The following is a 14,592-nucleotide window of genomic DNA, read 5'->3' on the forward strand; positions in this document are numbered from 1 at the left end:
GCTGTCGCTGCAGGTGATGTGCAGCCCTGCGCGGCTTCCACTACCTGCCACTTGGGCAGTTCATTACCAAAAGAAATCACATTCTGCTGCACCCTCACAGCCCTGCAAGCTGAAACACCGGTGCTGCCACCCCCAGTTCCTGTCACCCCTGCTGCCATCGGGACAAATAACGCTGATAAGCCAGGGATGCAGTCCTCCTGCTGCCGAGGGTGGAGGCACCAATGGCACTGATCCTACCGCTCCTGGGGAGATTTCATCATCTCCTTCTGTCCTTTGGTCTGACTGTGTCCCCCAGTCCTGCCCAGAAAGGCTGCACCTCCGGCACCAGCAGCAGCACACACCCTCCCCACAACTGCACAACTGTTTGTGAACCCATTTATTATTACTTTTAAAGCACATCTCCAATCAGAAAGTGTAATAAAATCCCATCTTCCTGCCAATTGACTCATGTGTAGGGTTTCCGCTTCCCAGATCTGCATATTGTAAGCTCCTGACACAAGTTGATGTTGTAAGTACAGCTTCCATACGGTTCTCTCAAAGGCAACAGATTTTTTTATACATATATATTTATATATGGCACCTGGTTTGGCAGAAACCACATCCGAAAAAGGGAAATAGGGACAACTAAAAGCTGACTCTACCTAGCTATTGCTGGCTTTGGAGGGGGTTTGGCCAATTCCAAACACAGCATCAATCTGTTATTCCTGCTCAGGACAAGAATGGGAGTCAGTAGGGCTGGGGTGGCTCCTGAGCGCGGAAGGGAACAGGTCGGCAAGAGGCTGCCAAATCCAGGTGTGAGATGTGGATGCAGCTGCAGAAGGGCCAGCGCTGGAGCTGAGCATCCCGAGGAGCACAGGGCGGGCGGGCGGCTGCTGGAAAGGCCCTGGTGTTTCCCAGCACTCCTGCCTGGCAGAATTTGGGTTCAACGCCCGAAACGGAGCAGCTTTTCCCACCAAAGCTGTCAGGCACCACTGGTCTCCTGGGGTGGGAGAGGGACCCAGGTCCAGCCCGGCCCCCTGAACCTTTCCGACCAGGTCCAGCCTGCATCGCTGGACCCTTCTGCCCAGATCCAGCCTGGATCCTTTCGGCCCGCTCCCAGCCGGGGGTGTGTGGGTACTGAAGGAGCCCATTTGTGGGGCACCAGGGGTGCCCACCGAGGCTCCATCCCGTGCCCCTTCCCTTGGCGGCGCGGCGGTCCCGGCGCAGCCCCCGCCCGCCCCTCAGGGGGGCTCAGCCCGCCCCCGCGCGGCACCGCCCCCTGCCGGCGGGGCGGCGCCGCCCCCGCGGTGACAGACAGGGCCGGGGCCGTGCGGGCGCGGTGCGGGGCGGGCGCGGTGCGGGGCGGGCGCGGCGATGCGCCGCCGCCGCCGCCATCCCGGCGCAGCCCGCGGCGAGCCCTGCCTGCCTGGCCGCCCGTAGCTCAAGCCCCGCTGCGGGCGGAAGGGGCAGGGGCGGCGGCAGCGGCTTCTCCTTGCCCGGCGCCCCGCATGAGGAGAGGCGTTAAATAGCGCCAGCGCCGCGGCGGCCGCCACTGCCCGCTCGGTGGCGGCGGGGCCGCCTGGCCGGCGGCGGAAACATGGCGAGCGACTCCCCGGCGCGGAGCCTGGACGAGATCGACCTCTCGGCGCTGCGGGTGAGGCGCAGGGCCGGGGCTCGCGGGGCGGGGTTGCGGGAGAGGCACCGCCGCCATCCATCCATCCATCCCTCCATCCCGCCGTCCCTCCATCCCTTCGTCCGTGCCCCGGCGCGGGGGCGGTGGGGCTCCGTGTGTGTGTGTGTGTGTGAGATGTGCCGCCCGCACGTATGAGGATTGCGGGTGGGTGACCGTGTGCGCGCCCGCCGCCGCGTGTGCGCGCGTGTGTGTGTGCCCCTACACATGTGTGTGCCCCTACACATGTGTGTGCCTACACATGTGTGTGCGCCCGCACGTGTGTGCGTACACATGTGTGCGTGTCTGTGGGCGCCGTGCGGGGCTGCGGGCACGGCAGGTGTGTGCGTGTCCGTGTGTGCGTGTCCGTGTGCGCGCACCCGCGCAGCGCTGCGGGGGACGCGCCCGGGCGGGTCCCCGCAACGGGGGACCGTGGGGCGCGGGGCTGGTCCCCCCTCCCGCAGCCGCCCCCCCCGCGCTCCCGGAGCCCCCCACGGGAACGGTGGGATCGGGCATCTCCGGGGTGCGGGGCTTGCGCCCCAGAGCCCGCGCTCCCCCCTCCCGCAGCCCATCTCCATCCCTCTCCCGCTGTGTCCCTGCGCGCTGCCTCCTCCTCGCCCCCCTGGAAAAAGGAGCCCGGCGTGTACCCTTGAAATGTCAGACTCGTCAGACGTGTCAGCCTCGGCGTGGGCTGTGGCCTGATGTCCCCCCCCGGTCCATTTTTTTTTCCTGTAACTTTCTTCCTTTTCCCCCTTTCTCCATCCTCCTGGCCGTAAGAACAGCTCGTTGGGAAGGAACGAGCACGGGGAGTCATTGAGGGAAGCAGCGTTTATGCGGGAGGCAACAGCGAGGCTGCTTCTTGCAGCCTGCTGGCATAGACAAATAAATAAAATTAAGCAGAATCCGCTGAAGACTTGCACAAGTATATTTTTAGAAATATTATTTGCTTCAGTGCAAGGAAAAAAAAAAAAAGAGAAATCTATCTTTATTCACTTGCCCTACTTTCTTCCTGGTGAGTTTCTGGTTGATTAATAGTGTAAATGATTGCTCAGCAATACACACTGTAGATGAGATTGGGCTGGGGGACCCATCCAGCTTTAAAAACAGACCTGGAGCTCATTTACCCTCGTAGGTGGAAGGTGTCTTGGGAGAAAGGTTGCTGAATCCAGTGGAGTTAATCCAGGAGAGCAGTGTCATTTGTGGGGGAGGAGGCTCTCTCCTTCCCCTGCCCTCTGAAAATCGTTCTTTTATTTTAATATTCTTTTTTTAACATCTTTGTTGGGAAGCGTATTTGAACTAGGGTAAAATTTCTTTTTAAAGCTGTATCCACACACGCTTAGGGTTTTGTTTTTTTTTTTTTTTCCCCCGTGTTTGTGGCTTTTTAATAACAATGCACACCAGATACAGTCAGGGTTTTGTTTTCACTTCGGGAGGAAATGTATATTCCCTGCCTCCCCCGGAGACCCGCCGGCAGCGCCTGGTCTGTGAGCAGAGCTGTGCTGGCATTGCAGGGTAACAAGGGGACCTGAAACGAGGGGACTGGCAGCGGGGTGGGGGTACAAAGCCGTGTCCCCCTGCCCAGCAGTGACCAGTCTGGCAGCACAGGGCTCCTGCCGCTTGGACCTCTGCCCCCTCTCAGGGGGAGAGACCTGCTCTGACGCTTTCCTGTAAACGATGAGGGATGGAGTGGTTTGCAGGCAAGACAAGAATAGGAGCTTAATTTGCCAGGGAATAGATCTTCTTCTAAACTAAGCTCTCCCAGCACTTAGAATAATTGTTAAAGGTCATAAATTCAGCAGATAGGGCATGAAGCGTGAATCATTCCATGGGCTCTGAATCAGAAATCGATAGTAAATTTGCTGCCTGAGCACAAAACATGGCAGGGAGGAGTAATTCCCCAAGCCTTGCAAAATTTTATTTATTATTAAAGAAGTGTCACATTGCTGAGGGTTTGTAGGTGAGTCTGGGTGGGGGAGATGTTGCTCTTGTGCTGCCTTCGTGTTTGAAGGGGTGAGGGAGGGCAGTGTGAAATGCTGGGAGCAGGTATTGACTTGAGAATCTGGTGAAGGGGATGATGTGTTCCCAGCAGGGGGGAAAGGAAACGCTCAGGCCACTTATCTCCAAGTTTGAGTCACTGAAATGTTCCAGGAGGCTGGGGTTTATAAGCAAATTTTATAAAGCAATTTATAAGCAAATGTGTGTAAGAAAGGTGGACCTTTGACTGCCAGTTTGCCCTGTCCTCTGCTTCGGCTTCCCTACCCCTATGCCAAGGGAGGGAGGTGGATTTGCAGGACAGCAGAGTGCTGTTGAAGGCTGAGCATGGCACAAGCAGAACCCTGCATACCATCATTCATTTCAGCCTGGCTCTCCCCGCTGGCTTACGGGGTGGGATTTGTAGGGCTGGGCTGAAAGGTGACACAGGAGGTGGCAGGAGCTCCTGTTTTTGCCACACTGGAGTTTATTTTGGCCACGCAGTCGGGCTCCACCACAGCAGCGCATCTGTTTGACGTGCTGGCGGCTGGGCCAGGAACAAAGCGCTGAATCCTGATTAAAATGCACGGCCTGGTGCATCGAGTAAGCTCACTTCAGGCTGGCTCCTGCCTCCTTCATGACACGTTCCTATCCATCACTGTGCCCTGTGCTCACTGCCGTGGTACCCGGGTGTCCCTGTGTGTGTGCAGAGGGCTGAGTGTGCCAGGGAAGGGCAGCGTAAAGCCCTCGACGTCAGAGGGATTCTTAAAACAGAGACGTTCTGGTGGTGGTGCTGGTAATGAGTATTGTTAATGTTGCAGAAAACTGTAATTTTAAAGTGATGAGGCCATTGAACAGGTAGTGCTGCATTTTATACTGACAAGGGGATAAGATAAACTACATTATAATGTTCTTTTGTATGGGCAAGGAGATCTTTTTGCTGGTCCACTCAGCGTGTTTAATAGCCAGGTGACCTGGCAGTGTTATTAGCAGAATAATGATTAACATGGGGGTTCACACAGGCTGTTGACAGGCGTGTTTGAGAAGCAGATTTTTGCAGTAAAAAATGGGAACGAGCTTGAGGAGGGATGCAGTTTGCCGTGCTCTCTGGTGCTAAGTGCACAGCTGATCCCAATAGGAGAGAGCAGAAAGATGGGGCTGGGTTTGGCTTTTTTCCCCCGTCTTTTTTTTTTTTTTTTTTTTAAATGTCTCAGCAAATGCAAGAGCCTGTCATCTCTTGCTGAAGGCAGTGGCCTTGATCCTTCTCAAATATTCAGGTCAATAGCTTTTCCTCTGCTGCATCCATCTGCAGGGCTGGGCCTCTGGCTGATGTGCCAGCGGTGGCACTGGGCTCTTCTGCAGTAGCTGCCACAGCTGGATTCATCTGGGGTGCTTTGCAAGGTGTGTGTGTGTGTGTGAGGCTGTAAGAGCTCTCAGGAAGGAAGGCCTTTCTCAGAGAGCTGATAACCCCTGGGTTGGCACTGGCTTGGGGCCAGCAACCGTCCTGCTCACAGTTGCTCCTTGTCTTCTGGGTGAGGGGCTTGTCCTGGGCATAGGTTGCTTGGCTGAGGGTTTCCCACAGGGCTGGGAGTTTTTTTAAGAAAGGCTTTTTGGGGAAGAAGTAATTGTTTTCTTCACGTACCTGAATGCTGATTTTGTTTTGAACTCATTAGTAAAACCCGAGCTTTTGTTATTTACTCTTAGTGAAGTGCTGATTGTGCGCTTTCTGGAAGCTGGATCCTAAAATCATTAGCTGTTTTGGAAAAGCCTGGCCTTTAATGCTCGGGCTTGGAGAGGAGACAGCACAGAATTAAGGAGCTGGTGGGTATTAGCTGTTGCTGGGAAGAATTAGATGAAACCCAAAAATGTCACTGCTCTTCCTTTAGCTTTGCTTTGTATAGAAGTGAAGTTTGTGGCCATTTGTTTGCATTAGTTGGTCACTGTCAAGTGTAGATAAAAGCTGGCATGTTTAAAAACCCACAAAACTAAAACAAACATGCTGGCATTGTCCTGTTTCCAGAACTTTGTCAGTTTATGGCATATTTCAGCATCATTAAAGATTTAGAAGAGGCTTTAATGGGGGATAAGCACTGCAAGCCACCACTCAGGAGCATTATCCTGGCAGCATTATGTTAGGTTTCTTCTTCCAGCACCTTTTAAAAAAGGCTCTGAAGCTCAACAGAATTTGGGCAGCTTTTGTAAAGGTCACCTTCTTCCTAAATAGAAAGAGGAACAAATTTGACTAGAGATGACTTCTGGAGATTAAAAAAGACATGAAGAGCTTGTCTGTGCTGTGTTTGACATGATATGCTACGATGCAAAATTTGGGACAGATCTTCAACAAATAAATATATAGAGTCACAATTGCTCAGGATAGACACATTTTCAGGAGTCTTCCACCAGGGACTTCATCTGTCCTCTTCCAGGGTCATTCTGTGCACGTGTAAGCTATGGAGCATGACAGTGTCCACATGCTTGGTGTATTTTTGAGCCTTTTAGGTTTTTAACCATGAAATCTTGGCAGCAGAATACTGGTCTCTGAACCATAGAATCATGGAATGGTTTGGGTTCAGAGGGACCTTAGAGCTCATCTAGTTCCAGCTCTCCTGCCATGGGCAGGGAGACATTTCACAAGACCAGGTTGTTCCAAGCCCCATCCAACCTGGCCTTGAACACTCCCAGGGATGGGGCAGCCACGGCTTCTCAGGGTATTCTGTTCCAGTGCCCTGCTACCATCTGAGTAAATAATTTATTCCTAACATCTAATCTAAATCTTTCCTCTTTTAGTTTAAATCATCCAAAGGCATGGCAGTGCCCAACTCTAAGCCTCTTTTCTGCATCTCGCTTCCATTCCTTGAGCCAGGAGTGCTGGTAGTGGTGCAAACATTTATGCTCTACACATGTATGTTTATCGTTGGGTGTGCTTGTGAAAAGTTACAACAGAAACAGGCCTGTCTTCTATCTAATCTTTCTGTAGGGTTGATTTTTAGGGTTTTCCCTGTCTCTTGGAGTTGTGCACCCCAAATGCTTCTCTTCTGCAGTTTTCCATGTGTCCTTCAGCACTGGTGCTGGGGTTACTCTTCCTCTTCTTTGGAGCTCTTCCACAATGCAAAAGTGTATGGTGTTTTTAAAGGCATGGAGAGTCTCTCTGTTCTCACTAGAGTTCCTCTGCTGGGGAACCATAAAAAATAACAATTTGGAGTGAATTTATAGCAAAGCATGTGCTTTAGCAGGCTGAAGTTTGAGCGCAAGCACTTCGTTGAGTCAAGGTTTGAAACAACAAAGAGCATTTGATTGGTGTGCGTATTTAAAATAAAGGGTCTGATTTTTTAATCCATGCAAGAGGGAAGAGTTAGAGGAGGTTTTTGTCCTTGCTGTGTGAAGGTAGTTTTTATCTGCCAGGCGCACAGATGTAGTGGTGCAGTTTGTGTGGGGTGAGGGGGGAAGTGGTTTGCATTTGATCTGTATGTAAATCTCTACAAATGAATCATCCAGCTGTGGAAGAGGTGTCCTTGAAAGACATCATTCACGTGGGGCCAGGTCAGACAAAAGCTGCTAGTACCTCTTGGGCGTGGGCTCTGAGCTGCTCCTGCAAACCCTTCCCTTACTCTTTCTGATGCACCCTTACCCTTTGCAAGGGTAATTACAGACACCGGTGGGAGTTCTCTGCCTCTGACCTGCAGACCAAGGACAGAGTATTGATCCCTGTCTCATTTCTTCATACCTGAGACATAAAGGGAGGAGAATCCTCCTAGATTTCCTGTGCTTCCCCCAGTGAAATGCTACCACCAGGCAAAAGGGTGCGTGATGTGGAGAAACAGCATCAGTAAAAGCTGTTGTGCCTTGGGGTGGGGAGGATGGTGTTGAGGGTGTCCATTTTGGCACTAGCTGATCTGCAGGTGCTCTGCTCACCTGTAAGAAGTGTAGAGCTTCCATCACATGAGGCTTCCATTTGCTGATGCTCAGGTGCCTTCTTTGTTACTTTTCACACAGCCATTAAAACAGGCTGCAGGTTGAAAACCATCAGTCTAAGTCATTGATAGCTCCATTAAGTGGGAGGTGGTATTTCCTCGTTATAAGGCCAGTGGGTTTAATTTCCTTCTCCTCAGTCCCCTCCTCCTGTCCTGTTTTTTCACTCTGAACTGTGAGTGCACATTACCACTGACAGGCTGTCTGCTCTGGGCTCAGGAAGACAATTCATGTAAGTGAGATTTGATGTTTTCCGTGTAAATCGTTTATGATTTCTAAAGGAGGACTGTCTAAGGTCCTTGGGAAACGGATACTCCCCCTCTCTCTGCACTCCTCCTCCATGGCTGTTTCTAGATGAGCCCTGCAAGGGGCCGAACATCCCCTTCCTGCAGTGGGATGAGGATGCTCAGCAAGTTGGGCCCCAGCCCTGGGGAGCTCCTGCAATGGGTCATTAGTGAAAGGAGAGGAAAAGCCACCAAGGTTGGAAAACACTGATAAGAAGTTGAGTTGGCGCTCAGTTATAACTCTCTGCACGCCTGATTTTATTTTGTAATGGCAAATCCGAAAACCTGCTTTCCCTTTGATCGAGAATGTTGCTTTTCCGTGTTAATTTGCTGCTGCGCCTGGCAGAAGTTCAAGGTTATGTGTTGGTAGTAGATGATGGATGGTGGCAGTCAGATGGGCAGCATTAGAGTATCCAGATTGGATACCATCACCTCCTCCCTCCATCCGAGGTGAGCAAGCAGTGCTTACCGCCCCGTGCTCAGGTGCTGAGTTACCCCGCGCGGCGAAGAGCGAGCACTTTGCTCTGCTGCTGCAGGGAACCAGCTCTGCTCTGCCACAGGAGCCCTGTCAGATATTAACAGCTTTGTGCAAACACCGCCCTCCCGTCAGTGAGCGAGGCCTGAGCGGGTGACACGGTCCCATCCTTCCCACGGATGCGCTCAGGCTGAAAACAGCCGCGGCCTCCGGCGAGCGCAGGCGCCGCTTGGTTTGCGCAGCTGCTGCGAGCAGCGAGTTGCTCTTCTGAGTAAAGCCTTAGCAATGGGAGTGGAACATCCTCTCGGTTTTCAGCGCTGCTGCTGCTGCTGCAGCGAGGGTGGCTGTTTCTCTTCACGTGAGCACACGTGTGGTTTTCAGCTTCACGGCGCTCGGAGCCTTTTGTTACAGCTTCTGCTTGGTCCCTCCAGCAGTGGCATTTTGGGGTGCAGAAAGTGGTGCTTTTAGTGGTGCTTTTAGAACAGTTCGTTGTTCTGAAAGCAGCACTCTCCAGAAGCCAGGAATTTTGCCTCGGATGCATATTCCTTTATAAACTAACCAAAAAAAAAAAAAAAAAAAATTTAGGTGGCTGACAGTTTCCCCGCACTTCCTTTTAAAAATTCCCTTTTCTCCTAATTTTGAAACTCAGCAGGAAAAAGCCTGCTGCCAGCTGAGTCATGTGTTTAGTGCATGACAGAAGTGACTGTTTGGGACCATGCCCTTAATCTGCTGAATGGTGACTGTAGGATGCATTGGAGGTGGTAGAGCCTTTGCTGAGGAAAAGATTGCACAGCTTGAATCTAATAAAATGTGTCTAATAATCTCTGTAGCATGCTATAGAAATACAGGAGATCAAAGCTTCAGAGGCATTTATTTTCATAATTTGTCGGTCAGATCCTCACAGGACTAATTGGTTGCTGTTTGATGTCCAGGCAACAATAGAAATCTCTCTGTAAATCAGAATATATTTGCCTCTTCCTTTCTCTTTCATACACAAGCATAAAAGCTTAGTGTGATTTTGAGATAAACTGGCAAAAGTGATGGTACAGATCTCCTCCCTCACTGCCATCTTTCTTAGATGTGTTAAGAGGGTGGTGAGGCACTGGAACAGATTGCCCAGAGAAATGGTGGAGGACCCATCCCTGGAAGTGTTCAGGGACAGCCTGGATAGGATTTTGAGCAACCTGGTCTAATGGGTGGCATCTCTGCCCATGGTAAGGGATGAACTTTAAGGTCCCTTCCAACCCAAACCATTCTGTGATTCTTTTACACTGAGGGCCATATAGCTGACATAGTGACCAAAAAAAATGTGTTTACCTGATAGCTGTTCATTGTTCTAATTCATGTTGGTGCTCCAGGAACACTAAGCCTGATGGCTGTTGCCTTACTGCTTCTGCTCCCCAAAACATGATCCAGGATGAAAACAGAGAATGAGCTCTGCTGGTGCAGCTCAGTGAATCTCCCCAGTTGTGGCTCATTAGTCATGGTACTCGTGGGGTATCTCAGCACTGTGGGTGGTCACCCCCAAAACACAGCATGTTAGATATTGCTGTGGGCTATGTGGGGCACTTTAGAGTTTTTATTTTTATATATATATATATACACATATATATACACATATATAAATGTGTACAAAAACAAGCATGGACCTAATTGTTCCCTCTTGAGGGGAGTAGGACGGCATGGTGTAGCTATGAATGACACAGCCTGTGTCCCTGGCACATAGACCTCCTTCAAAACACAGGCCAGAGTTCTCCAAGCTACTCCCTTTGATGGGAGATGCTGAAATAGCCATGGACCTGTTACTGCACGTGAAATGTGGCTGGAAGGGGAGAGGTAGTGCCCTTAAACTTGTGGGTTTTGTATTTTGCCCTCCCACTGAATACTCAGAGTAGGTGTTTGGGGTGAGGGGGCTTCTCTAGTGTGCCTGCAGATGCCACCATTTTGGGAGGGAAGAAAGATGGGTGTGCCAGGAAGCTGTTCTTGGAAGAAAAAACATTGGCCAAAGCAACAGAATGAAAAGGACTTGAAATGCGTTTTCTGGCCATGCAGACAGGCTGTCTTCAGTGCAATAAATCTTCAGCCTTTATGTATTGATTAGCTTCAGTAAACAGTGTGATGACTCTGCTCTTCCCATTGCTATTCTGTGGGGATTGGTGTGTTAGTGTGGCTGAAGAGGCTGTAATAGCTAAATGGGATTCCAGTAGTGAGAGCAGTTTACAAATGCTCTCCAAAGTGATCCTCGCAGCCAGTGTGACTGTGTTTGACTGCTGTAAATGTAAACAGAGCGCTCCACTGGTGACCAGCCTGGTAATGGCTGTGTTTTCTAATGGGCAAAACCGTGTTCCCTGAGCCAAGTGTCCTGCAGTGACCGTGCCCTGCCCTGGCAAGGATGCTGTCTGTTCTGGTTCACTGGTTGGGGAGCTGTGATGGGTATGATGAGCTTGGTGTTGTGTGTGGGATGAGAGAAGGGAACAGGAGTGGAGAGGAGAAGCTGAAGTCCTGTTGAAATGTGGGGCTGCTTGGCTAGAAAATGGAAAATGCCCCTCTTTATACCAGCCCTGTTCGTGGCATGTAATAATTTCTTCGATATTCATGTGATGCTGGGCATAGTTCAGAGTGATTTTGCTTGTTGAGCTTTGCCCCTGCTCGTGGAGGCAACGATGTGATGTGTCAGGTGGTTGTGTTTGAGCTCTGGGCAAGCCCCGGATCCTTGAGCAATTGCTACAATAAAGCATGAAGAGGGCAGGGACAGCAGCTCATTGTCCCTCTGGAGCAGCAGTGGGAGGAGGGATGGATGGGGAACTCCTTTAGCCAGTAGGTGCCATAACTGGAAGCCCATCCAGAACACCTCCCGTTGGCATACCCATGTCTTGTGACTACCTCTAACTACACGGTGGTGGAAGAGCTCTTCCAGAGGGGGTTTGGACCATGAGCTGAAATCCCAGGTTGCTCTGGAGACAGTGGAAGGAAAGATGATCATAGAGCAGATGTAAAATTAGCATAACAATAGACCTTTAATTCAACTTGAAGGAAATAATTGAAAAGTAGTTGTCACTTAGGATTGTGACCTCTGCCAAGATGACTCACGCTTGCAGTATAATATGAGTCACTTGTTAGTGATGACCTGGTGAGGAGAAAGTGCTAAATCCTTGTAACTTCTTCACGGTGTGCTGTAAAGGCCAGGGTGAAGAAGGGTGTTCAGGGTATTATTGCCTAAAAGCAGCTGATACTTAAGAGCACTGAAGCACCTTTACTTGGCTCTGGGGGACTCCATCGTGAAAAGGCCGAGGCTCTGAGCAAAAATGCTGCTTCTTCTTTGGCCTTGGCTTAAAAGAGCCACACAACACTCAGTACCTCTCCTCCCCAGCCTGCTGCCTTGATGTGATGTTGCCCAAGGGTGGGGACCCTGATAGCTCTCCTTCCTGCCAGATGGCTCAGCTGGCTGGAGGGCGAGTGGCAAGTGCCTGCTGGTGGGAGGGAGGTGGGTGGGTGCTCGGCTGTGCAGTGGGCACGGAAAACCATGGCCACCTCTGCAAAGGCTGTGGTCTCAGCACGGGGAGGGAGAGTCTGTGGGGCAGCCTGGCTGATGGCAGAGGAGGAAGGTAGGAATGGGATCCTCTGTGGGAAGGTCCATGGGGTACCAATGATAAGGAGCCCTGGGCTGGAGACTTACAGTTAGGAGTCTGGCCTGGAGGAGGGAGGTGAAGAGCTGTAGTCTGTGGCTGTGTCAGCCCCTGCAGCAGGGGTTTGCCAGGCACTGCCCCTCCATGAGCTCCTCTGACGTCTGCCAAGTGGGTGCAGGACGAGAATTTTTTTATGGCCTTAAGGAACCAGTGGTGGTTCCTGCAGCAATTCACTTGAGGACTCACTAGTTAATCATCTACTACCTGTCTTAAATACTTCCTCTTACTGAACTAGTGCTTTCCCTCAATAAATGAGATTTCACAATCCACAGAAGAAAGTGAGAGCTGGTGTGAAGGTGCTTGTGATCGGGGAGGGATCTCAGCAAGAAGTGACTGGCTCCTGGGCTCAGCCTGGGACTTGGTGCCCTTTCACGTAGCAGAGGGGCACCTTGCTCATGGGGAAGGCTTTCTCACTTGTCAAAAGCCTGATGATTTTGTCTGTGGTCATGAAATCCTCTGAAGTGCTGATGCAAGAAATTAACTTGAGAGAGGAGTATTTTTCCCTAGATCTCATAATTGTAGAGAAGTGTGGAAAAAGGCTGTCCTTAAAGTTCATAGTCTCAAGGGCAAATAACTTCGAGTAGTTTATTGAAAATTCAGGGAAGAAAAAGGGTGGATTAATATGTGAGGCCTTGCCTTCCCTCTTCCCTGAGTGATGCACCACAACAGCCGGAGACCCCCGGGCTGCTTCTGCCACACTTCCATTTTCTGGGTGAGGAGCTGCCTACCTCCACCATCCCTCACCTCTGCCACCTGTTCCAAGGTGTCTCTTGCCCTCTGGACTTTGCCTGTTGGCAGTGCAGACAGCAGAGTGGGCACGAGGAGACAGGAGGGTGGTGGTGAGGGGCTGTGGAGGAAGGTTGTGAGGCTTGAGGAGACGGGAAGGGATGGACCTGAAGGACAGATATTCCTGTCAAGGCAGTCTGAAGCAACTAAAGGACATTGAATGTACGAGTGGTTGCACTGCAGAAAATTGGTGTGTAGTTAGGAATAGCTCTGTGAGGGTCAGAGGAACATCACTTCCTGAAAAGGAACTGCCAGTGCAGTGGGACACAGATCTTGAACACATTCTCATTTTGTCTTACTTGTTTGATAATTATCATCCTATTCTTGAGCCAAGTTCCCACTTGAGCCCAGTGGTCCTGCCACTGAGCTGGCAGCTCCTGGTAGCTCTCCTCGTGCCTCTGGCCATCCTTGTCAGCTTCAGCACCAGAGGGGACCCACAGCAGGGAGGGGTTTTGCTCTGTGATAAAGCAAACCAGAGCTGTTGGTTTTCACTGAGCAGCTGGATCCCACCTGGGTTGGGTGGAGTGAAAGCATTACAGGTTTGAATAGGCAAAGGCTTTATCATGTGACTGAAAGGGAGGGACACCTTGCAGGTGGACGGGCTGTACCGCTTAAAAAACGGAGCACTGTGGTTGGCAGGGGAGAAGGGGCATAAGTTCAGAGCTGAAGTTGCTTTCCCAAGGCCCTTTCACAATAAGTCGTGGGTTTGCTCTTGCTGGTTGACGTGACCTCTTCTGTGCTGTGGTGTAAAGCAAAGTGCCTGCACGGAGGAAACGTCCTCGAGAGAAGATGCAAAAGCTCTGCTCATTATCAGAAACGAGTAAAACTGCTCCAAGCTAATATGGCTGCCTAAAAATAGAAGTGGTGTTAGGGGGAGGGACTGTCTTCTGTGCTCATTTGCCCTTGATTTTCATGACATTTTGCTGCTCCATATTATGTGTCTTGTAGGGGAGGTAGCGTGTCCTGGTCACACTGAGAGTAATTCTCAAGAGCATGTGCTTGTGTCGAAAACCATCAGGGAGGAAGACTGAGGAGCTTGTTGGGGGTTCAGCAGTTAACTCACAGAATGCAGTTATTCAGGTTTATTCCCTCGCTCTGCTCCTCACAGGGTCGCAGTCTGTCCCTTACTGTGAGCTTGAAGCCCCCCCTGGGGTAGGTCTGAAAAAGGGGCGTGACTGGCGGTGAGGCTGAGGGGTGGGATGGATCCCTGGTGCTGCAAGGAGGTGGGAGCAGAGGGCATCCATCGTGTCTGCACCTCCTCAGAGAGGACAGTCTTACCACAGTTGAAGGTTGCAGCATCTACCAGCCTTTGGAAAACCAGCCTTAGCAGTTAAGGAGAAAAAAAGGAAGGGGAAAAAAACCCAACAACTTATGAGACTTAATTACTGTGTTATTGTTCTTCAGTATTTAAAACCCAAGTTTCATAACTGCCTTGTGATATCAGCATTCATGTTCTTTGTCAGTATTATGCAAGCAGCTCACCTTGTGATCATGAAATACCGAAATGTGCTTTCTAATGCTCACCCTCGTTTCTCATTAAGTCCATAAAACCTCTTCTGCTTTCTATTAGTTATGGAACAATAGGACATTTTTTGCTTAAAAAGACTGAGCCTTTTTTATTTTTTATTCAAGTTCTTGAGCCAGCTGCTGCTCTGAGACCTTTCTGTTCCATGTGGCTTGACCAGGGTGGACACTGCATTGTGTTTTACCACTTGGGAGGAAGCAGGAAGTTTGTGGATGTATCTTAGGAGCAAAGGTCTTGCTGGGCTGGAG

General features: G+C 50.8%; 1 protein-coding gene across 3 annotated transcripts in view; it reads left to right on the plus strand.

The window, feature by feature from the left end:
* The first annotated feature begins 1,370 nt into the window (after nt 1-1,370).
* TNIK (TRAF2 and NCK interacting kinase) overlaps nt 1,371-14,592 on the plus strand; it is a 151,591-nt gene continuing 138,369 nt past the window's right edge. For 2 of the 3 annotated variants that reach the window (XM_050308683.1, XM_050308684.1), the window contains exon 1: nt 1,371-1,633. In XM_050308683.1, coding sequence (XP_050164640.1) covers nt 1,577-1,633 — 57 coding nt within the window. In that variant the 5' untranslated portion in view covers nt 1,371-1,576. The remainder of the gene's footprint in view (nt 1,634-14,592) is intronic. The other variant, XM_050308685.1, reaches the window with a different exon arrangement.

The sequence above is a fragment of the Myiozetetes cayanensis genome, unplaced genomic scaffold (assembly GCF_022539395.1).
Source record: "Myiozetetes cayanensis isolate MyiCay16 unplaced genomic scaffold, myiCay2020 scf13, whole genome shotgun sequence".
NCBI lineage: Eukaryota > Metazoa > Chordata > Aves > Passeriformes > Tyrannidae > Myiozetetes > Myiozetetes cayanensis.